The 22,899-nt window shown below is 50.8% G+C and overlaps 1 protein-coding gene and 1 long non-coding RNA gene across 3 annotated transcripts in view; one reads left to right on the top strand and one right to left on the bottom strand.

Annotated features, from left to right (window-relative positions):
- The window catches only part of EVC (EvC ciliary complex subunit 1), a 69,301-nt gene that overhangs the window by 30,066 nt on the left and 16,336 nt on the right, over positions 1 to 22,899 (bottom strand). For both annotated transcript variants that reach the window (XM_038533404.1, XM_038533405.1), the window contains exons 6-11: positions 19,800 to 19,898; positions 17,329 to 17,466; positions 14,101 to 14,259; positions 9,688 to 9,904; positions 6,841 to 6,989; positions 5,341 to 5,439 (exon numbers count right to left, since the gene is read on the bottom strand). In XM_038533404.1, coding sequence (XP_038389332.1) covers positions 5,341 to 5,439; positions 6,841 to 6,989; positions 9,688 to 9,904; positions 14,101 to 14,259; positions 17,329 to 17,466; positions 19,800 to 19,898 — 861 coding nt within the window. The remainder of the gene's footprint in view (positions 1 to 5,340; positions 5,440 to 6,840; positions 6,990 to 9,687; positions 9,905 to 14,100; positions 14,260 to 17,328; positions 17,467 to 19,799; positions 19,899 to 22,899) is intronic.
- LOC111095283 lies at positions 18,144 to 20,447 on the top strand. The gene is made up of 3 exons (XR_005357262.1): positions 18,144 to 19,113; positions 19,856 to 19,944; positions 20,171 to 20,447. It is a non-coding gene; the product is annotated as an uncharacterized LOC111095283 (long non-coding RNA).

The raw sequence follows: 22,899 nt of genomic DNA, 5'->3' as shown, positions 1-22,899 counted from the left end.
TCATGCTTGCTGTGCTTAATGAACAGAAGTGAAATTTAATTCAAGTCAATGTTAATTAAACCAGTGAGTGTCCTGCTTTAAGAAGCTCATGGCCAAGCTGGACTTTGTTCAGAATAAGCAATCATGACAGGGGCATACATGACCCACGTCCTTTTCAAAGATTTAGAGAGCCTAAGGATAATAGCCAATCAGGTCATCTGGGCCAACTCTCCCTCTGAGGACAAATGATAAACAAAGCTGGACAAAATGCTTATTACGTGATCATGAAAATCCCAAGTGAGCCAGCAAGGTAGCTCGGGCTGAGGTCAGGGAGAAGGCAGTCAGGGATGCATGCCCAGCTCCTGGGAGTGGGCCAATCCAGAGGTGGTGGCTGAACAGCTGATGGGACGTCTGATGGCTACTAGTGCCAAAGAGACCGAAGATGGAGCTCATGGCTCCCCGGGGCTGAGGCCTGCTAAGCCATTCCGCGCATAGCGCCGGAAGCCAGAAAGCTGCACTGCAATGTAGTAGAAGGAGACGGACTCTTCAAACTGGTTCAAACAGCTACAACCCAGAGGGCCTGCGATGTTTCAGGTCCTGACCTTGAATGAAGGTCACCCTGGGCCCCAGAGCCCCAAGTCATCTGCCAGAAGCGAAGGAAAATCCTCTTTGAAGGACATGACTGTCTGTCTGAACACACTTTCACAAGTAAACATAAAAATTTGGAATAAGGCATATAATAAAGAGTAAACAGGCTCACCAGGAGACAAGACAACATTAGCAGAGGCCCACACAAGCAACAGACATGAAACAAGCCCTCAGGTACTCGCGAGAGTATAATCACAAGACCTGGACTTTGAACTTCTGATGCTCACTAAGGCATGACGTTCAAAGCCACTCAGAAGCTTTAAGACAAAGAGCTGGCCATGTGGGGTCGGCTCATCCTCCAGTGGGGCCGGGGCTTGAGGTCAGGGATCCTGGAAGTCAGCCCGGTCTCTGAGGCTGAGCCCCAGGAAATATCGTGGACCACAGCTTGGGCGAGGTTCCGTGGCTGGTCATGCCTGGTGTGCCATGTCACGTGTCACGGCTGGGAGGAGTTCGTGTCGTCCACACTCGGCGGGAAAGGACACTTGGAATCTGCGGGATGGAGCCCTGGGCTCCACCCCTCATTCTTTTTAAGATTTTTTTTTTTTTTAATTCATGAGGAACAGAGAGAGAGAGAGAGAGAGAGAGAGAGAGAGAGGCAGAGACACAGGCAGAGGGAGAAGCAGGCTCCATGCAGGGAGCGCAACGTGGGACTCGATCCCAGGTCTCCAGGATCACGCCCTGGGCTGAAGGCGGCGCTAAACCGCTAAGCCACGCAGGCTGCCCCTCCGCCCCTCATTCTAACTGTCATCTGTATGGCTTGTGCTGGAACCCACAGCGCTTTCAGGGTGAGTCCTTCTGGAGAATTAAAGGACCTGAGGGTCATCTTGGGGACCCTCAAGCTTATACTTGGTGTCAGGAGGGAGGGTGTCCAGGATTACTCCCCAACACTTCCTGGGCACTGATAATTATTAGTGCTGTGATCTCTGAGGCCAGTTTCACTTCTGTTTCAGTCCCAATTCACTGTGAGAGTTGGGAGCCGAGAAGGTTCAGGCTGGGTGGGCTGCTACCCCTCTGCACTCTGCTATGGGCCCTTCGGCAGACACAGCATGGGTAGGCCAGAGTGAGGTCCGCACAAGCCAATGGGCCTATGTGGTACCCTGGACACAATGGGGTGACTCAGTTGTGCATCCACCATCACCAGGATGGCTCTGTGCTCATTTCAGGAATCTCCCTACGAAGCACTGAGATGTGTGATGTAGCGGCATCTGTCCCAACATGCTGAGAATTTACTGTTTGTTTAAAGGCCAAGAGATGGCACAAATTTAGAAAAATGCACTTTTCTCTGCAGCCTGAGAACCCTTAGATGGCCATCAAACTTCTCTCACAGGCTCCATGCCCACAACACCGTGATCGGTCTCCCACCCAAAGAGGGGGGATGACAGTTCTAGGTGCCTGGCTCTGTGAAAGAGCCAGCCAGGCTGCGAGACGAGTTATCTTGAGTGCATTTCTCCGCATATACACCCTGCCAGACAGGGGGTGATGGTGACAGTGATTGTGACGGCGTATTCTGAATGCTCACCAGGTGCCTGACGCAACTCTAGCTGCTTCGCACGTGTGAACGCAGGTATGCCTCTGGACAGCCCCACGAGGAAGGCTTAGTATCTCCATTTTAACAAAGGAGATGAGGTGTCAACCATGAAAAGAGACCCTGGCCCCACACTTCTCACACCCTGCTCAGTGCTTTATCTGTTTGGTCAGGGGCTGACCATAGGTTGCAGAAAGGAGAGCTAAAAATTATTGAATGAAAGAATGAACGAATGGACTCCTCCCAGCCTCCAGCTAGTCAGTGAGGAGGTCAGATGTCCAGAGCTGTGCTCGTCACCCCCGGGGCTCAGGACCTTTGGGGCAATGTGCTCAGCAGCAGGGCCACCAGGGAGGGGTTTAGTGAGCACCTACTGTGTGCTGGGCCCTGGGTGCCAGCCCTGATCTCCCGCACTCCACACGCTGCCATGATGGTCAAGAAGGTTCTTGGGCTCCAGCGTGGAGTCTTCCTCCCCGTTCTGGACTTGAACAAGCTCAGAGAAGTTAAGGCTTGTCCGAGGTCGCCTAGCCAGGCATGGCACCACCAGCTTTCCAATCACCTCCCTTCTCCTACACGAGAGGATTTCGACCACCTCCTGCTGTTCATACCCGTAAAACAGTCCCCAATAACCAAAGGCAATGATTTCCATAGTTGAAAGACATAAAAGAAACCAAAGTCATCTGGAACCAAAGGGTTCTACATGAAACAGTAAAATAAATCTAAGGAAATGCCTCTGGACTGATTCTGGGAGACGAGCGGGCACCAGCCTTTGGTTCTCTGCTTCAGAAGCACCTATGCAGGTGCACAGAATCACAAGCACACCTTCACCTCACCCCTCACACCATCTCACGCAGTGCATTTCTGAGCCTCTCCTCCTAAGATACACACTCCAGCAGGTGTCACTCCTCATTCACACCTGACAGCCTCTCTTCATGTTAGAGAAAACAGGGTCTTTCCCTTGTGGCCCAAGCTCTCACAGGCCCGGCAACTAGACCCAGGCACAGGAATCCAAATGCAAAACATCCTAAGGACATCACAGGAGGGACGAGGCTGTAGTCACTTCAGCGTCACCACAATCCTTTACTAAAACTGATGTATTTACTGCCACCCAATGAGACTGGCCTGGCACTTTCACATGCACCACTCATTCCTCTCGTGACAATACCTGATGGGCTGTTTCAGCCTTGCTTTGCAGAGGAGAACAGTGGACTGCTGGAGGTGGGCTCTGGAGGGCTCAGGGGTCATGAGGCAGGGCAACCAGAGCATCTGCCCCATGAGTATGAGCTCACTTGACCTCCCCATGCCCTCCAAGACAGTGGTTCTCAAACTCGGCGGTGCATCAGAATGCTCAGATGGGGACACTGAAGCCCAAGTCAGCTAAGCCATTCCTGAGCCCTTAACTGGTAAATGGCCTGGCTGGGATTGGAACCCAGACGTGTGACTTCAGAGCCAGGATGTCACTGCTCTGCCACACAGCCCACACTAAGCAGTCTCTAGTATTTTCTTTTCTTTTTTTTTTTTTTTTAAGATTAAAAAAAAAAACGTATTTATTCATGAGAGACACAGGGAGAGAGGCAGAGACACAGGCAGAGGGAGAAACAGGCTCCCTGCAGGGAGACTGATGTGGGACTTGATCCCAGGACCTGGGATCACTACCTGAGCCGATGGCAGATGCTCAACCATTGAGCCACTCTTGCATCCCCAGTCTCTGGTCTTCTTATGCAGATGTCAGTCATTGGACTTAGGGCCTCTCCTAATTCAGTATGACCTCACTTTAACCAATTTCATCTTTAAAGACCTGACTTCCAAGTAAGGTCACATTCTGAGGTTCCAGGGGACATCTTGAGGGGTACTGCTATGAACGGAATTGTGCCTCCAAATTTAAATTCTGAAGTCTTTAGCCCCAATATGACAGTATTTGGGGATGGGGCCTTCATGGAGATGGCTGGGGGCAAGTGAGGTCATATGGTGGAGCCTGTAGCTGATAGGGCTGGTGTCCTAATAAGAGGAAGATCCCAGAGCTCTTTCTCTCCATGAGCCCATGGGAAAGGCCAAGTGAAGACAGTGAGGAGGTGGACATCTGCAAGCCAGGAAGAGGGTGGATCCTCAGGAGAACCCAACCCTGCCGCATCCCGGCCTTAGGCTTCTGGTCTCCAGAACAGCAAGAGATGATAAATGTCTCTGTTTAAGCCCCCTGTCTAGGGCGCTTTGTTACAGCAGGTGAGCTGACTGATACAGATAGCATTTAACCAGTACAGTGGCTACAGCACTGAGGGTTTGCACTTCCCTCCTTCACATGTTTTTCTGGGCCTGGGAATCCCCCTGGCTCCTTGTCCGCAGGGCTCATCTCCCCCTTCAAAGCTTGGCTCAGGCATCACTTCCTGCTGACAGCTGTCTCTGACCTGGTCTTAACCCCAGGACATCCCTCACGCCTCTCCTCTGTACCCAGAAACAGGGATGTTAAAATGGGAAGGCCCATCATTGTCTCCATTTCACAGATAGGGAAACTGAGGTCCAGTACAATCTGGATGCTGCACAGCGAGGAAGGGGCAGAGCTAGGACACTGACCCTTAGGTCCTCGGAGTCTGGGGTAGACTCTGCACCTGCTGCCCATCACAACGGCACATGTCAGCTTCCCTCGCATGGAGATGTCTGCATTTCTGCTTCGCAGCAGCTCTGGGTGCCACCAGAGGCAAAGGCTCTATATCTCGGTTATTGTCACTTCCTGGGAGAGCCCTGTCACTCTGGGGGGCACGGGTGGTCTCCTCTATTCTCTCCAAGCCAGTCCTCAAGGCCAGCGTGGAGTCTTCCTCCCCGTTCTGGACTTGAACAAGGTTTGCCCAGGGAGAAAGCGGTGATGCTGGCACTCAGATCCAGGCCTCCCTATTTCAGGGCCAGCACTCCCTCCTCATCACTGCCCTGCTGACTCCTACAGATCCATCCTGGGTGAACTCACTTCCAAAAGCCTTGGCCTCTGGGGACATTTGGAGGCCTGAGCACCCCAAAAATGGAAGATGCTTCAGGCAGGACCCTGGTGTGTGACACGGAGGGCATGTGGCTTGCCGGCTGCCCAGCTAGAGGGCCAGGGTCAGACCTGGACCTGCATCTTTGGGGTCCCAGCCCTGAGGTGAGATACCCACACACACGCAGATCCTGAGGTTCTCTGCAGGTCCCACTAGGAGGCCACATACCTGGCAAAGCACAGCCATGGCCTGGGTGGTTCTGATACTGTTCTCCTCCTCCAGGTGACTCCGGACCAACCTCTGCCTCTCTAGGACCGCATGAAAAGCCTGTGAGTTAAAACAGGAACTGAATCTCGTGCAAATATGCCCATTTTTCACCAGAAGAATTCCGCCAAAGGGCCGCTCTCAGATCTGAAGGATGTCTGTCCCTGATTTATATATGAAGAAACTGAGACACAGGGATATCATGTGGCTGCAAACTGCACACCTGACCTCCTGGCCACAAGCCACCCAGACATCATTCAGTGACTGAATTGCTGGGGACCACCGCCCAGGTCCCAGAGACCACCCAGGGGAGGTCACCACCTAGTGAGTCAGTGCGGTCGGTGAACCAGCCAGGCCACTCTGACCATGTGGCTGCACCCTGCCCTGAGGAGCCTAGGGAGTGGAGGGGAGATGGAGCAGACCCAGAGGCATGGCGGGTCACAGGACAGAGGGACGGACTCTTCTTAGGGAGCATGCATGGGGCGGGGGGACTCTCCCTGTAAGTAGAGGCTTTATCAACAAGGAAGGTTCCCTGGAGGGAAGATGGGGAGCCCATGCAGCTGGGGTTCAAGAAGCCACAGCAGCAGAGACCAGGCAGTAAGGATCCTTTGCCCCCAGGGGGAGGTAGAGGGAGAGATATGCTGAGAGGGAACTGTAGGGCTAGAGGAAGGGTGCTGGGTCATTCACTCATCACTCATTCATCATCCCTTTGTTCATTTATTTATTCATTCGCTCATTCGTCCATTCTTGCATGCATCTGCTCAACCGTTCTTCCTTTGTCCAAGTCTCCTGGGCATCAGCGTGTGCCCGGCCTGTGCTGAGTCTCCCTGAAGCCTCACAACCCATAAGTTAGGTTCCTATATTCCCATTGTGCAGATGAAGAAAGGCCTGGTCAGGGGTGGGGTGAGGCCTGGGGTGGGGTGGGGTGTGCTGTGAGCAATGCACCTGAGGTCACCCAGCTCCTTAGCAGCAAAGTCCACATTCCAACATGCTTCCAGAGGGCCCCAGTGCCCAAATGCTTGACCATGTGCAGGACAGACAAGCAGGCCCCCTGCCCCGTTGTTAGCAGGGAAATATGGGGGCAAAGGCAGGGTTCTCTCTCTGAGAACCGTAAGCCTGGCCATTCCAGCCTGTGCTGGCACCAACTCATTTCTTTGGCCTCAAGGAGGGTGACCTCTTGTCTCCTTGTCCCCCTTCCAGGTCAAGACAAAGGCATATTCTGGCTCCTTTGCCTCCCTGGTCCTGCCCACTGAGCCTCCCATGCCCGGCCCTCCCTTCCCCTGGACCAGCTAAGGTCACTGCACTGACACACGGAGGTGAGCAGTTGACCTCAAGTCTGGCAGGTGCCAAAGCCTCTGGCTTTCCCTGCACAGTGACGAGGACTAAGCCACAGCACTCAGCCTGTGTGGCTGCTCCTGGCACAGAGCAGCCATGGACATGGGGGTAAGTCGGGAGCTGGGTCACCTGGAGGAATGTGCCCGGGTCAGTGGTCGCCTGTGCCTCGGCCAGGAAGCTCCTCTGTTCCTCTTCCTGGGCCAGCGTGAGCCTTGCCATCTCCTCTGCTTGGTGAGCCAGTGATGCCTTCACCAGGTCCTTGCCTCGCTGGACGAACTCTGAAATTAAAGTGAGTCACAGCACGTCACAGATGACTCCCCTGACCTTCACCGGCTCCTGCCTACACTAAGGATGAGAAACATGGCTTTATCTTACAGGCACGTGTGCTTCCAGAAAGCCAGCGTCAGGAGCCCACAGCCACACATTATCTGAAGGGGCCCCCACTGCCCCTTGAGCCCAGGACTCAGGACACCAAAAAGGGCTTCATCTAGGGCAGCCGGCCAACCTGACCAGGAGATAAAGAAGAGGCACTTTTAGGGGGAAAAATGAGGGAGGTGTGGTGACACAGGGAGGGACGGGTGGTAGGACAGGACAGAGGAGCCTGGTCTGCAGGAAGGAGGGGAGCCCAAGGCAATGCCCTCTGCCTGGTGGTGAGGGTGGAGGCGAGGAGAAAGGCTGGGGTCTAAACCCACCCCTCACCCCACCTGCGTCACCAGGCCAGCAGTGTGCCCAGGTCAGCACTGGGCACTGGGGCCTGGCTGTGAGCAGGACCCAGCCTTGCTCCCGGTCTGCTCCTGGTCCAGGGAATTCAAGAGAAGGGGAAAGGAGAGTCAATGCCACGCCAGATGAGGGACGGGCTGGTGGGATGAGAAGGATGAGGGGTCATGGGCAGTGTGGGACCCCAGAGAAGGCTTCTGGGAGAGGAGACCAAGAAGTTAGCCAGAGCCTTGTCCCCCGGGTTTGGGGGGAAATGTTGAGTGAGAGGCTGGAGAAGTCGAGGAGGGCCAGACTGCCAGGGGTCTGCAGGTCTGGAGATGTTTGTTTCAGCACTTCACACACACACACACACACACACACACACGTGCATTCCATATTTGTAGCACAAGCACACTTCCTTGGGTTTTGTCTGAGAATCTGTTTAGCCCCTGGCACCAAAGAAAAGAGTGTGACCAGGAGGCACCTGGGGGGCTCAGTCAGTTAAGTGTCTGCCTTCGGCTCAGGTCATGGTCTCAGGGTCCTGGGATGGAGCCCACATCAGGCTCCCTGCTCAGTGGGGAGTCTGCTTCTCTCTCTCTCCACCCCCTCCCCCGCTCCTGCTCTCCTTCCCCCCCCACTCTCTAATAAATAAAATCTTAAAAAAAAAAATCAAAACCAAAAGAAAAGAGTATGACCAGGTATCCATCGAGACCTGAGTCCTCCCTCCACCCCCTGACTGTCTCCTTGCTTCCTCTGTCTTGTCCAAGTTCAACAGAGCCTGATCCCTGATCGGTGGGGGCTGCCTGGGCATCCTGTCCCCACCTCTGTCTGCTGTGGGGGCCCCTTCCCACTGGTAAATCCCAGGCCCTGGTGTGATGACCCCCAGGTAAGATGTGCTCAGGTTCTACATGGGCCGGAGTGCCAGCCAACAGCAGGCTCCCACCGGTCACAGAAGCCGTGACGCCAAGTGACAAGGGCCTCCTGGAATGGCCTGACTGGAGTCCTGAGGTCCTAGCTCCGAGTGCCTGCCCTCTGACCCCATCTCTGAAAGGCAGCGGGCAGGTCTGGTGGAGGGGCCGTGAGCCACTGCAGACGCAGCACCAGGCCACTGGCTGCAACAAACACCTGGTGCTGTGGATTGGACCCCGTCTGCCCAAACTGAAACACTAAAGCTCTAACCCCTGCAGGACTACATTTGGAAGCTAAATGAATTTGTGAGGCTGGGATCCTCATCCCATAAGGCTGGTGCCTTATAAGAAGAGGAAGAGGTGTAAGAAAGCTCATTCTCTGCCACGTGAGTACACACACACAGAGAAGGTGGCTGTCTGAAAGCAGGTTTCCTGCCAGGAACCGAATCGGCTTGGTGCTCTGATCTTGGACTTTACTGCCTTCAGAACTGGGAGAAAAGAGAAGCCTGTTGTGTAAGCCCCCCGGTCTGTGCTATCTTCATACGGTGGCCCGAGCTGACAAGACACCTGGAGACTCCCTGGTCCTACAGTGTCCACACCCGTGTGGGCATCAGGAGCCACTGGGGAAACTGAAGCACACAGACTCCGTGCCTTGCAGATGTTCGGAGACCTGGAGGGGACTCCTGCTCCCCACCTCTGTGCCTCCACTCATGGCCCCAGGCAAACATGCGGCCTCGGACCAACACGGGGACCCCCAATGAGCTCTCCTCCCAAGGGCCCGGGGCAGCCAGTGCTGGTGGCAGAAGTGGCACCTGCCCTGCAGTTGAAAGATGTGGGTTTCTTCTTTCTAATGATGTGACCTGGACTAAGTCTCAGATGCCCTCAGAGTCTTGAACATTGAGCTACCCACCTCTCAGGGTCCGCCCCAGGAGCTGGGGTATGGAAAATACCCACATGGGGTTCCCTCTCCTGCCCCATATGGTCAGTCATTGTGTACTTGCTGCTAAGCAGGCCCCTGTGACTTGGGTAGGGCCATGCGCTGCAGCTGAGTGATATGTGTCTTATCTGGGCATTTCGGCCCTTCTGTCCTCTGCAGAGTTCAGGTGCTTTTGCTGCAGGACACTGGGGCCTCCATCAGCCCAGATCACTGACAGCTAAATCCAGTGGGCCATCCCCCAGCCTAGGGACAGCCTTATGGGGAAGCAAGCAAAGCTTGGAGAAGCTAAGTGACATGGTCCCCAAGGGCAGAGGGGGGTCACAGCAGCCGGAGCTTGTTTCCCATGTACTGCTCCATGTCTCTGACTGTCCCCAGGGTCCCCCACCCCCAGCACAAGAGGGCTATTCACCCCAGATCAGGCCCCAGCTCACTCACCCCTGCCGAAGCGCTCTGCCTCCCCCCAGAAGGCCTTGTGCTGCTGGGTGAGCAGCTCCTCCTTCTGCCGCCCGGAGAGCTTCCCCTCCACGGTCAGCAGCTCCAGGCTGCGGGACAGGGCAGCCAGCCGGCATTTGGTCTCCTCCTGGATTTGCAGCTTCAGTGACTCGATCATTTTGGCCATGTGCGCCCGCCCCATTGTTCTCTCCAGGGCGTCCTGGGAAGGGAAACACCTTGGGTCAGCGCCCAGCAGCAAGGATCTGCCCAGGGCAGCAGGCTCCCTCCTGGTACCCCGACTCCCTGCGAGCAGAGTGCAGACCAACAGGCTCTGCCCCTTGGTTACAGACAAAATTGCCCCTTGTGGGGAGGGGGCGAGCCTGACACAGGATAACGGATATAAAGAACTTAGTACACAGTGAGCACTCCTCAGGGGCCTGATCTTCCAGGAAGGGATTCAGTACCAGCACGTGGCCAAGGAGGGAAAGCCACTGTTCTACAGTCATCCCTCCCCAGCCGCTGGGGCCTTTGGCCTCCACAGCCTTGGAAGAGAAAGGCAAACAACAACAAAAGTTACAGGAGCTCTTGGCTTTTGAGCCTCAGAAAGCCTGGGACACAGGGTTTGAAAAGATTTTCCAAGGTGAGACTGATTTTATGAGTGGTTCCCTGGAGGTCAGACTTTAGAACATGCTCCCTCCCTGCCCCACCAAGGCATCAACACTTAGGACAAGACTCCTGGAAAAGACACCTCCCTGGGGCAGGAAATGTTGACCAGAGACAGACAGGGCCCTGTGGGTCCGGAAGCCTCAGAGGGCAGCTGCTCGTCCTGCAGAATGAGTGTGAGGAACATGGAATAAGGGGAGCACTGCTGTGTCCAGGAGGCCCCTCGTCCCAGAGGAAAGATGCCACTCCCAGCTGGGCCCGGCACCAGTAGAGGGCCAAAGCCAGCCTCAGCCCCCTTCTCATCCTCTACGCCTGTAATCCTGCATCTTCAGAGCCCCCTTTTCCCTTCTGCCGGGCCCAGTCATAGGGGTGCAGGCCCTGCTCACTCCTGCCCTGCTGTCCCAGCCTTCCCCCTGCCCCCACATGGCAGACAGGGGCCTCTCTCAGAGGCAGACACATGGCCGTCCTAACAGCACAAACCCTCCAGTCACTGCCTTCAAACCAAGTCTGAACCCTAGGGCATGGCACTCAAGGCCCTGAGGACCCGGCCTGGCTTTGCCCCAGCCTTGTCCACACACCTTCGTGCTCAGGGCCACCCAGCATGCCTGGCTCTCAGCTCTGCTGGGCCCTTGCACACTCGGAGTCCTCCACCTGGAGCATTCTCCTGTTCCTCTTGTTCCTCTGCCTGCTAAGTCCTACTCATCCTTGTCCTGCTGGGCTGTGGGGTGCAGTGCCTTCCCTGCTCGTCCTCACCCCCAGCGGGCCCCATGTGCTTCTGTCTTTAAGGAGCTAATCACGAGGGACCATCCCAGGTGGGTCACCCTCTGCCCAGCCTGGGCCTCACTGTTTGCTGAGCTGCACTGGTTGTGTTCCAACAACGTGTGAGCAGGGCAAGGATCAGGACCCCCCAGTTACAGACAAGAATGCTGAGGTTTGTTCCGGAAGGCCACATGACCAGCCCAAGGACCAAGGCTTTGAATTTTCTTCAGTTAGACACCCGACCATGGTCAGCAGGCTCACAACCACTAGGGGGTGCAAGAGGATAAGCGCTGGGGGGCCCTGCAACCTCGGGGAAAGTCTGCTCACAAGGGACCCAGACCAGGCCTCACTGGCGAGAAGCTCTCCCAAACCGCCCGCTGTCCCCACCTCTCAGGTAGCATAGGGAGGCGTTCCTGGCTCAGGAGTGACCGCACAACCTCCAGATTTACATTCAAAGGCAGACAGGAGTGGAAAGAGGTGAGCATAGGCAGAGGGATACCAGATGGGAGGTGAGGCCCCCTTGCTCTGAGAGTGCAGAAGGTCCTCAGCAGCGCCTGGGCTAGAACCTGGCTCCACTGTCAGAGCTGCAGACTTTGGGTATGGTGTCCTCCTCGGACATCAAACTTACAGAGTTGCTGTGAAAATTAAGTTAAAATGCATAAAGCACTTAAAATAGCAGCCAGAACATAGTCATCACTCATGAATGCAAGCTCCTGTCATAATTATCTACAAGCCCCTGGCATCGCTCTTGGGATGGCTTTTTGTCAAACATCCCAGGAGAATGATTCTCACAGCCTCTGGGGCCCTTTCCAGAACCTTGTCAGTTTGATATTCAGTGATGCCATGTGAACATTATGGGTCCAACGGCCCAGGCCAGAATGCTCAGACACTGACCCAAAACTTACAGCCTTCTGGAGTTTATCAGCAACATGTTACTAGATATGGAAAAAAAAATATATGGGTACCTAGGATGCAGGCACAGCATCCTTCTTCTATACAATCACAGATTACAGCGCTTTGCCTGTATCACCGTGATGATTTGTTAATGTCTGATTGCCTGGACACATGGCCCACAGAAGTCTAGTCACTAACACACTGATTGCTTCCCATGTGCCAGGATCTCTTCCAAAGGCCTTACATATTGTCCATTCTCTAATATTCTCAGAGCAGGTGCTATTTTGATCCCCACTTAGATGATGAAACTGAGGCACAGAGGTTAAGTAACCTGCTCAAGGTCATCCAGCTAATAAGCAGCAAGACTGTAGGTTTGAACTCAGGTCTCTGGCTCGAGTCTGTAATACTGTTTCTATAACAGAACGTGGCCCATAAGTAGGTACTCATCAAATGTTGGTTAAGAGAAGGGCATAATGATAACCTGGATAATTCCTTCCCTTCATTCTATTTGGAAGTTACTGGCTAATACTTGGAATGAAGTCAGCTAAGGATACATTTTTTTTTCTGCATCAATATCCTGCTGTCAGAATAATAATTAAAAAGAAAGAAAAAGGGAAAAAATCTTTCTCTTTTGATAAGCATTAATATCAGCAGCCTTATCAAATTAAAATCCCATTCACAGGGTTTGGACGGCGAATCTGGGGCCAGCGGTGTTATTAGACAGCACATGAATTCTAGGTGAGTCACTTAGTTGTCTCTCACTCTGCTCATCAGGAATAAAATCTCTGCCCTGCCTACCTTCTAGCAGTGCCAAGGAGAAAAAGGAGATTGTATGTTTACACAATGAGCAAACATCAAGTTCACAAACAGCTGTTGCACCCAGGGAGTTTGTTAAAATGCATATCCTGATTCTGGTAGGAAGGTTCTGCATTTCTAACAAACTCTTGGGGGCTACTGATGCCACTGCTCCACAGACCACAGTGGTTGTGGAGAAGCAGCACGAACTGCTCCCTGGATCTAAGCCACCAAGGCTCTGAGCCAAACGCAGGGCAGCCACTGCAGGTCTATGAGCTGGGTATAACCCAGGTGGGTGCAGAGTTTCAGAAACTCTGAAATGGAGTTTCATGAGTTTCCAAGGTCAGAAGGGGAAATGGGTTCATAGTGAGCCCTGGGCCTTGTACAAGGCAGGTCAAGGCCAAAAGCACTGCTGAGAAACCCCGTGGTGACTAGGGCAATGGGTCACAGAGCACTTCCCCAGGCCCTGTCTGCAGAAATTCCTTGGACCACTCTTTTATAAAGAGAGTAACTAAAGCTCTGGGAGGTTAACTGGTTCAAGATTACACATCTTCAAGTGGCTGAGCCTAGGTTCCAAGTCAGATTTGTGGATTCCTCTGTATCAGTGGGTTGCATCTCCAACAATATATCAGAAATGTTTGGGGAGCTTTAAAACCAGCAATACCAGGGCTTCACTTTAGATCAGTGAGATTGGATCTCTGGGCATAAGGTCTGGGCACAGGCAATTTCTGAGAGCTCCTCAGGTGATTCATGGAGCCATCAGGAGAGCAAATGAAGCTCCATCCACATAAGTGGGTGTCAACTATGACTACTCATTGTGGTCACTGGGAGCTCCAAAAAATCCAGACTTATTAGTCAGAATCTCTGGGGTGGGGTCCCATCTGGGACTCTAGCATCGGTACGTTTTAAAGCTTCCAGATAATTTAAGTGTGCATTCAGGACTCGGAGCCAGTGCTCTATGCTGTCACAACACAAAGCTGGCCAGCATCCCCACTTAAGGAATGGATGGATGGCTGTACAGATGGATGGAAAGATGGATGGACAGATGGATAAATGGATGCATAGAAAGACAGATGGATACATGGGTGAATGGATAGATGGACAGACAGATAGATGGCCTGCTGTTTGGCTTGCTTCACTACCTTTCTCCGGGCTCTATATCCTCATCTCTGGCCTCTATGTCTCCATCTCGGGGCTCTATATCCCCATCAAGTTCGACTGGATGTCTATGGCATATCAAGCTTATGGATTCCACATCTCTAGTGTGAGTATCTTCAGATTCTCTCCCCACCCCCTCCAGCATACCAGAGCCTGCAAATCCTGAGAATCACGCAATAACCCTTCGGCTATAATCATTCTTTCCGTGAGCGTCATCATGAGCTGTCGGGCTTTGGAGCTGGAACACTTAAATTGGTCCATAAGAAAGTGCTGGATGTTTTCCATCTGTTTCCAGAAAGCTTCCATCTGTGAAATGAGAATGAAAAGCAAGAGGTAGGTGCAGAAAACATATTTAAGAAAGCCATAAAGCTAGGTGGTTCATTCTTGAGAATTACAATTCATTCCTTATCACACACTGAGGTTCTAAATACTTCTGCAATTCGGAGCGAGTTTATCTTGGCAATAATCGAGTTCTACAGAGAGGTTCCTCCTTGGCATATTGTAGGTGCCAGTCAGCTTCGAGGTGGCTTTTCAGCAAACACCAGTGCTCTGCTGATAAAGAAGTCAAGCACAATGAGATCACCCAGAGTAAACAGCTTAAAGACCCTTAAACAGGCCAGGATTGCTGCCTGGGGAGTGCGTGAAATTCGACAGTGTGCTCCTGGAGGCTCCATATCTCTAAGAGGGATTAAACATGTTCTGGAAATAAAAGCACAAATGGCTGTTTAAATTTTAGTTATTGCCCTAAAAGTACAAAAGAGCAATATGGCAGAGACAATGCTGACCATGAAAACAATCTGCTTTAAAATCTTTTTTCTCCCCCCTCATCTTATCAGGAGGAGACGTGGAAATCACTGAGTGGCTTGGAACGTTGGGGCTCATCCAGCCTCCCAGAGCACTGAGAACGAGGATACCAGTGGTCGTGACAACCTCCCCTTGCGGCATGCAGGTAGGGGCCAGGCTCACGCGTTTTATGTCCGGGTAAAATGTGTATTGGCGGCTGCAGCAACAGGCTGAGAAAGTTAGGTCACTGGTGAAAGGTCACAGGGCTGGGAGGCAGGGGCAGAGGTGGTGCAGGCTCACTGAACTCTCCCAGCTGTGGTTTTCTCCACCATGGCTCCGCCTCTCCAACTCTGAATTCATCTGGCCACCTCTTGCTGCACAGGGCATAGAAGGGCTCGGGTCTTAGCGGCACCAGAAGCCCACCCTGACCTTGTTGCACTGGCAAAAGGTGGAGACAAACGCACTCTGAAACATTGAGTCATTCTGACCAGCCACCACACAGGGGCTGCACATGGCTGAGAGGAAGCCCATGCCGGTGTGCACCTCATGCCCTCAGGACTTGCTATGTGTCCTGGTGGGCAACAGCCCATCCATTAAACCTCCGGCCTCCCTCTTGCTTTCCCACCAGATGACCTCCTTCCAGACTGCACTAAGAAAATGTGACTATCACCTGTGGCACCCTGCACACCTCCAAACAGAGTCCGATTCCAGCTGGCATTGCCACTTCTACTCCAGCCCCAGAGAGCCAGGACACCCACTCTGTTCTTAAAAACTCTTGATTCCCTTGGAGTCTGTGACATGATTTCATCCAGATCCCTCAAAGTCCATATTCTCCCTTCTTGTCTCAGTTCTCCTTGGCTACTCCTCCTTAAATGCTGGCAGGATCCAAGACTGGGCACCAGGCTCCTTTCTCTATCCATTCTACACACACCCTAGGCTGGGGCATCTCCACTATGGGAGGTCACCATACGTCAGAGAATCATGGGCTTACTATGAATCATCTGCCTGAAATATACAGACAGATATTTCAACAGATATTCCTGCTCTGGGGAGCCCGTGGATCCAGGAATCCAGGCTGAGCACCCTGTCTCTGCCACTCACGCCATGAACATCCTCGCTTCCTATGTCCTTTGACACAAGCTTAGTGGAGACTCTCCATCCTCTGGCATCTCCATCTTAAGATGTCAAGCTAGGATTCACCAGCTCCCCTCCCAACTTGCTTCTTCTTCTGGGATCCTTATTTCCACAGAACTAATCTTTAACATCGTCTTCTCCTCAACCTCATTATCTGCTACCCTATCAGCTCTCCCACTCTTTCTTACCTCTCTGCTCCTACTGCAATTGTCTTCATGAGATTTCCCTACTGCCCTAGCCAGAGAGCACACACATATCCTTCACTGAGTAGCTGGAGCGGTCCTTCTAAAACAGAAATGGATCCAGGCACCCTCTGCTACCAACCTGCAGTGACTCCCATCTCCTTGGCACGAGATGAAAATCCTCGGGCCAGATCTCTGGTTTTATCTTGCTCTGCTTGATCCTTAGTTCTCCCTGGCTCCCTCCTTTGCCTGCCCACTGGCCAGCATCCACCCACACTTCTCCCAAAAGGCCTTTCAATGTATCCTTTATTCTATGAAGACTTTCCTAACCCTAGGATAAAACAGACTCCTCCTCTCACCACTGTGCCTCTGCCTTCCAGTGTTTTCATCTATCATGACACTTGTGAGCTATAAAGTCCTCATCTGGGCATTCTGGGTGGCTCAGCAGTTTAGCGCCACCTTCAGCCCAAGGCCTGATCCTGGAGACCTGGGATCGAGTCCCATGTCGGGCTACCTGCATGGAGCCTGGTTCTCCCTCTGCCTGTGTCTCTGCCTCTCTCTCTCTCTCTCTGTGTGTCTCTCATTAATAAATGAGAGATAAATTATTAATAAATTAATAAATTAATTAATAAAATCTTAAAAAAATAAAGTCTTTATGCTCACTTGTGGGTCCCCCTACTATGCTAGCCTATGCATCTCCCCAGCAGGGCCAGATCTAAGGTAGTTCTTAATTTCCAGTGTGCAGCCCAGTGCTTGAGTGCCAAACAAACAAAACAAAATGCAAAAAACAAAACAAAACAAAACAAAACACCCTCTTTGTTTCATACCTAATATAGGAATGGGGGTAGTGGAACTGAAAAGCAAAAAGGGATATTTGAGGAAAGCCACCCTCTCTGAAATTTAAAGTAGGCTTTTATGAGTGATGATGTCTGGGGTTGGAGAAGTTAGAAGCTAGCATCTGCTCTAATCCATGGGGTTACCATGGATTAGACATACAGGGTGAGAACAATCTTTGCTCTGAATGACAAAAAAAAAAATCAATCTAAAATTTAAAAAAGGAGAATTCATTTAAAAAGAAAAAAACCTCCGTAAATTTTGGCCCTTTGATTATACTTTCTCTATTAAGTAATTTCCAACCCTGGATCCTGAGCTCTGGGGTAGAACACGTTAGGGATTTCAAACATGCTTCCAGGTGCCATCTCTTTAATCTCACCAATTTAACTGTCCCAGAAACCATGGTTTTTATATGGAAAAAGGAGAAAAATCCATCACGTACATTATCTATTAGCTGCTCAGAGTATTCTCGCTCCTTCTTTTCCACATCTGCCAGAGTGATGTATTCAGAATCACCAGCTCCTAACATTGCTGTGTTTGACAGTTTGCCCTGGAGTCCCTTTTCTAATTCCGCCAAATCCTGGGGGAAACAGAGGGGAAAGAAAAAAAAAAAAAAGCAAATAAACAAAGGAAAAATCCAACATATCTTAAATTCTAGAAGAGAGACCCTTTTATCTTTCACCACATTATCACAAAATATTTCTTAACCATGATTAACTGATCTAGGCATGGTCCTACTTAAGGCTTGATGATAGAAAGGTATTTTCCTCCTTAAACAGAGTCTTAAGAGTACCAGATTCTTCTATAGTTTTCCCTCCCTGCTAAAAAAACAAAACAAAGCAAAGCAAAACAAAACACACACACACACACACAAACAAAAACAACAAAACCAAACCAAACAAACCAAAACATGCTTTTAAACATGGTAAATTAACATCAGTCTCCCTGCCAGGAGCCTGCTTCTCCCTCTGCCTATGTCTCTCCTTCTCTCTGTATGTCTCATGAATGAATGAATGAATGAATGAATGAATGAATGAATGAATAGAATCTTTAAAAAACAAAACAAAACAAAACAAAACATGGTGCATTGGTGTCCTTTATTTCTTAGGAAGTCCTGGAAAATGCCATGACCTGGATGGGGGTGACGGAATGCTTCTCCTCCACTCCTCTGGTTTCCGTGGGGGAAGGAGTACTCCCTACACCCCAGGGAGGGTGGGATGCGACGTGATTGGTGGGTTCGGCAGCAGGAAGTGCGTCCCCGTAGCTTGTCCCGCCTCTTCCTCTTCCACCTGGAGCGCTCCTGGGGAGGTCATGGCTGCCGCGCGGCCTCCGCCCGGGTGCGCTGGTCGACGTAGGGCTCGCCTCCGGGGTGGCCGGCCTGGCCCGGGACCCTGTGCACGGAGTCCCTGAGCCCCGCCGCCCGCGACGCGCCCTCCTCCGAGCGTGCCACCCCTCCTCGAGCGTTCTAAGGAAGCCCTGATCCGCCCCTGCGGCCCCGCCTCGTCAGTGGGTGCAGAACCACCAGGACCATCATCCTTGTTTATTCGTTGGGGAGTCACTGGGACTCAGCTTCCTCAGCTGTAAACAGAAACGACGACAGCCGCTCCCTGAGCTGCCGTGAAGATGGAATAAAAGCAGGTGTGAAGCGCGCCGTGTGCACTGCCTGCTGGAGGCGGCCCTGGTGGCAGCGGTCGAGGATGCGGACGGTGGCCGAGCCCGCGCACCACCTCCTGCCTTGTGCGCGGGGATTCATTCTTCCGCAGGGGACCCGGAGCAGTGGGGGACGAACACCCTCCCCCCACCCCCACATCTCATGGCGGTGGCGAAGATGGCAGCGGTGCTGGCGAGGAGGCTGATGACGGAGATGATGAAGATGACGGCCGTGGCTCTCAGGATGTGCGCAGCGATCCCGATTCACAGTCTGACCATCGCTCTGCTGCGCGCCTCTTGCACATTTCTCTTGGCCCTCCCACGGTCCGGCAGGATGGAGTCATGATCCCCTGGCGCAGGAGGAACTGGGATGCTGAGCGTTTGAGAAATGAAGGACCAGGATATCAACCTCTCCCAGTCAGATGGCAAAACCCGGCTTGTTTCACTGCACAGAAAGCAACGTCAGCTCCGTATAGAAGACCCGGGAGGAGGAGGATGTACAGTAGCATAATTAAAACCAATAAACCAATTAGGCATTTAGAAATACCCAACTTAGGGCGCCAAAGTGGCTTGGTTGGTTGGTATCTGAATCTTGATTTTGGCTCAGGTCATGATCCCAGGGTTCTGGGATCGAGCCCCATGTTGGACGCCCTGCTCAGCAGGGAGGTTTCAGAGGTCTCCCTCCGCCTGCCCCCACGCCCCTCCCCTACTTGTGGGCTCTCTCTCTCTCTCTCTTAAATCAATAAGTAAAATATTTAAGAAAAAAAAACCACCTAGGGGTGCCTGGTTGGCACAGTCGGGTGGGTGTCTGACTCTTGATTTTGGCTCAGGTCATGATCTCAGGGTCCTGGGATGGAGCCCCAAGTCAGGCTCTGCGCTCAGCATGGAGTCTGCTTGAGATTCTCTTTCCCTCTCATTCAGCCCCTCCCCACACTCTCTCTTGCTTTCTCTAATAAATCTTTAAAGATGAATAAGTAAAAATATCCAACCTTGTGGAGAAGATAACGGTTACTTGTTCTCTGTGAGTAGCAGGTATGATCAACATTCTTCTCTTTTTCCTTGCTTTCAGTATTTTTCCAAAATTATTAATACCTATGGTCATTTTTATACACGTACACATATTTCTACGGTTACATTTGTTCAAAAGCATGTATTGCAATAATTTTCACACATGAAAGCAAAAATAGTTTCTTATACTACTATGTTTTATATGTTGCGATAAACTATTTTTAAGTAACTTTGAAATATAGGTTGAAGACTTACATTTTCTTGTTTCGAAAGAATCCTCTGGTATAATTCATCATCCGACTTCTTTTTAGGAAGAAGATCCAGGAGGCACATTTTAAAAATCTGAATAAACATCTACTGCCACGGAAGGAGACATAACAAAGAGAAAGGCTTAGAAATGGTATCTCCCCCTCCCTCCCTTCCTCTCTCCCATCTATCTATTCACATGCACATACATTTTTGCTATAGGAAAATCTATCATTATAAATCATGACAATAGCCTATAATGGACTGTATTTTCATGAAGCCTCTAAGGAAAAATGCTTCACTTCTTTTGCTTTTTGTCTATTTATTCAAGAAATCTTCATTAAGTGCCTACTCTGCCATTCCTTCTGTGTTCCCTACAGGAGTCAAGGAAACCAAAAAGGCAAAGGGGTGATGCTTCTTCATGGGAAGAATCAGAGGGAGGGTTGTTTGGAACTGAGATGTATAAAGTTGTCCATTCCAGCCTCCTGTCTCGATGGATGGCGTCATCCTCTGAACCAGAAAGGGTCCTCCCATAAGGCAGGATACCCAGGAACGTCCAAGGGTGCTGTCTCCACACCTACCATTCGCCTATTGCAGGACATCTAGGTGTTTCCAGTTTGGGGGCTATTATGAATAAAACTGTTAAGAATATCCACATACAGGTTTCTGTGTGAACATGTTTCTCTAAGGTAAATGCACAAGAGTGCAACTGCTGGGTTTTGTGAGAAATGGACTGTTTTTCAGTGTGGCATGCTACATTCCCGCCAGCAATGCATGCAGGATCCAGTTTCTTCCCATCCTCACCAGCATCTGGTGGTGTCACCATTTGTTATTTTGGCCACTCCGATAGGTGTGTAGTCATATCTCATTTTTTTTATTTTTTTATTTTTTTGAATTAATTAATTTATTTATGATAGTCACACAGAGAGAGAGAGAGAGAGAGAGAGGCAGAGACACAGGCAGAGGGAGAAGCAGGCTCCATGCACCAGGAGCCCGACGTGGGATTCGATCCCGGGTCTCCAGGATCACGCCCTGGGCCAAAGGCAGGCGCTAAACCGCTGCGCCACCCAGGGATCCCTCATATCTCATTTTTTAAAAACATACCTCATTGTTTTAATTTGCATTTCCCTGATGGCTAATGCTGTGGAACATTTTTGATCTGATTGTGTGTGTGCATTTTCCTCCCGACTGTATATCCTTTTTGGTGAAATGACTGTTCATGGCTTTTGCCATTTTTCTGATTGGATTGTTTACTTCTTTGTGAGGTTTGAGCATTCTTTATATGTTCTAGGTGGGAGTCCTCTGTTGATACATGGCTTGCAAACCCCCTCTTTCTCCCCATCCTCTTAACAGGGTCTTTTGTAGACCACAAGTTTTATATTTTGATGGCTATATTATATAATTATATATGCTATATATAATATATATAATTACATGTATTATATAATAATAATTATATATTATAAAAAAACTATATTAGTTTTCCCTTGTGTGGGTCACCCCCTCAGTGTTAAGTCGAAGAAAGAACTCTTTGCCTAGTTCGAGATCCTGAAGATTTTCTCTTGTTTTTTTTCTAGAAGATGTATAGTCTTGCATCTAACATTTAAGTCTGTGATGCATTTTGAGTTCATTTTTGCATGACGCAGAGGTTCGGCTTAAGGTTCGTCTGTGTCTGCTTCTGGACATCTAATTGCTGCAGTACCATTTCCCGAAAAGAAAAGCGTATCACTCCTCCATTGAACTGCTTCAGAGGTCAGACATATTTGTGTGGTAAGGCACTTTAGTACAGGGCTCAGTAGATGTTTTCCTGTAGATGGCCACATCGTAACAGTTCCTGGGTTTGCAGGCCATACTATCACTTTTGCAACCATTGGATTTTGCTGTTACAGCCTGGAGGCAGCCGTGGGCAAGAGTCAAGAACAGGCATGGCTGGATTTATATATATATAAAATCTCATTTGGGGGACACCTGGGTGGCTCAGTGGTTGAGTGCTGCTGGCTCAGGGTGTGATCCTGGGGCCCTGGGATCGAGCCCCACATTGGGCTTCCCATGGGGGAGCCTGCTTCTCCCTCTGCCTGTGTCTCTGCCTCTCTCCCTGTGTCTCTCATGAATAAATAAAATCTTTAAAAAAAAATCTCATTTGGTTTTTATAGCACATAGGACATTGGTACAATCTTCCCCACTTTACAGACAAGGAACTCTTTAGCTGAGAAATCTGGGTAACTGGCCCACGAGGGACAGAACCCAGAACTGTCCTTATGCTTGTCAGTGCTAACGAGCTCTAGGAACACAGTGACATCCTGGCTTTCTACTCACTGAATTTGAGACTACGTAAGGTAACATTCGTATCTCGAGATGTTGGTCTCAAACCCATTTTCTTTTTGACCCCAGACTGAATCAGTGATATGCACAGGTCTTGTCTCATTCTTCAATTAAAAAAATTTTTCATTTGGAAAAATTATAAGCTCAGGAAAGTATCAAACCAGTACAGAGTCCCATGTGTTCTTTCCCTGGGTGACCTGGGACATCACTTTAGTATAATATCAAATCCCAAAACAGTTACTGACATTGGGCTGACGCAGTTTACTACAGACTTCACTCAGTTCCACTGATTGTCACATGTACTGGTGTGCATGTGCATGTGCATTTCTGTGCAACTTTACCCCAAGTACGGATTCATGCAATCACTGCCACAATCAAGATGGAGAATGTCCCGGCACCAGGAGAATCCCCTAGGCCTAATGATCCTTCTCTTGGCACCTCCCTCAACACACACATCCCCTAATCTGTTCTCATCTCTGTCATTCTGGTTCTAATGCTGTCAAATGCAGCTTCTCTCCACCTCCTGACAAGCCCAGTGCCAGCTTCTCCCTCCAAGGCCACCAGGGAGCTCTGAGCTCCTGGGCTGCATGACGGTCACATCTGGTCTGAGTCACTTTTATTTTTTAATTTGTTATTGACGTATAGTGGACACACAGTATTAGGGTAGTTTCGGCTGTACAGGACAGCAATCCCACAGGTCTGCGGGTGATGCCATCTGCAATCTGAGTTACATCTGAACTGACCTGTGGTGACATGTCTACCAGAGAAATGGATCTTGAGGTCTCCA

This window comes from Canis lupus, chromosome 3, assembly GCF_011100685.1.
Source record: "Canis lupus familiaris isolate Mischka breed German Shepherd chromosome 3, alternate assembly UU_Cfam_GSD_1.0, whole genome shotgun sequence".
Classification (NCBI taxonomy): domain Eukaryota; kingdom Metazoa; phylum Chordata; class Mammalia; order Carnivora; family Canidae; genus Canis; species Canis lupus.
Note: the sequence above shows the minus strand (reverse complement) of the source record. Positions and strands in the feature narration are given on the sequence as shown.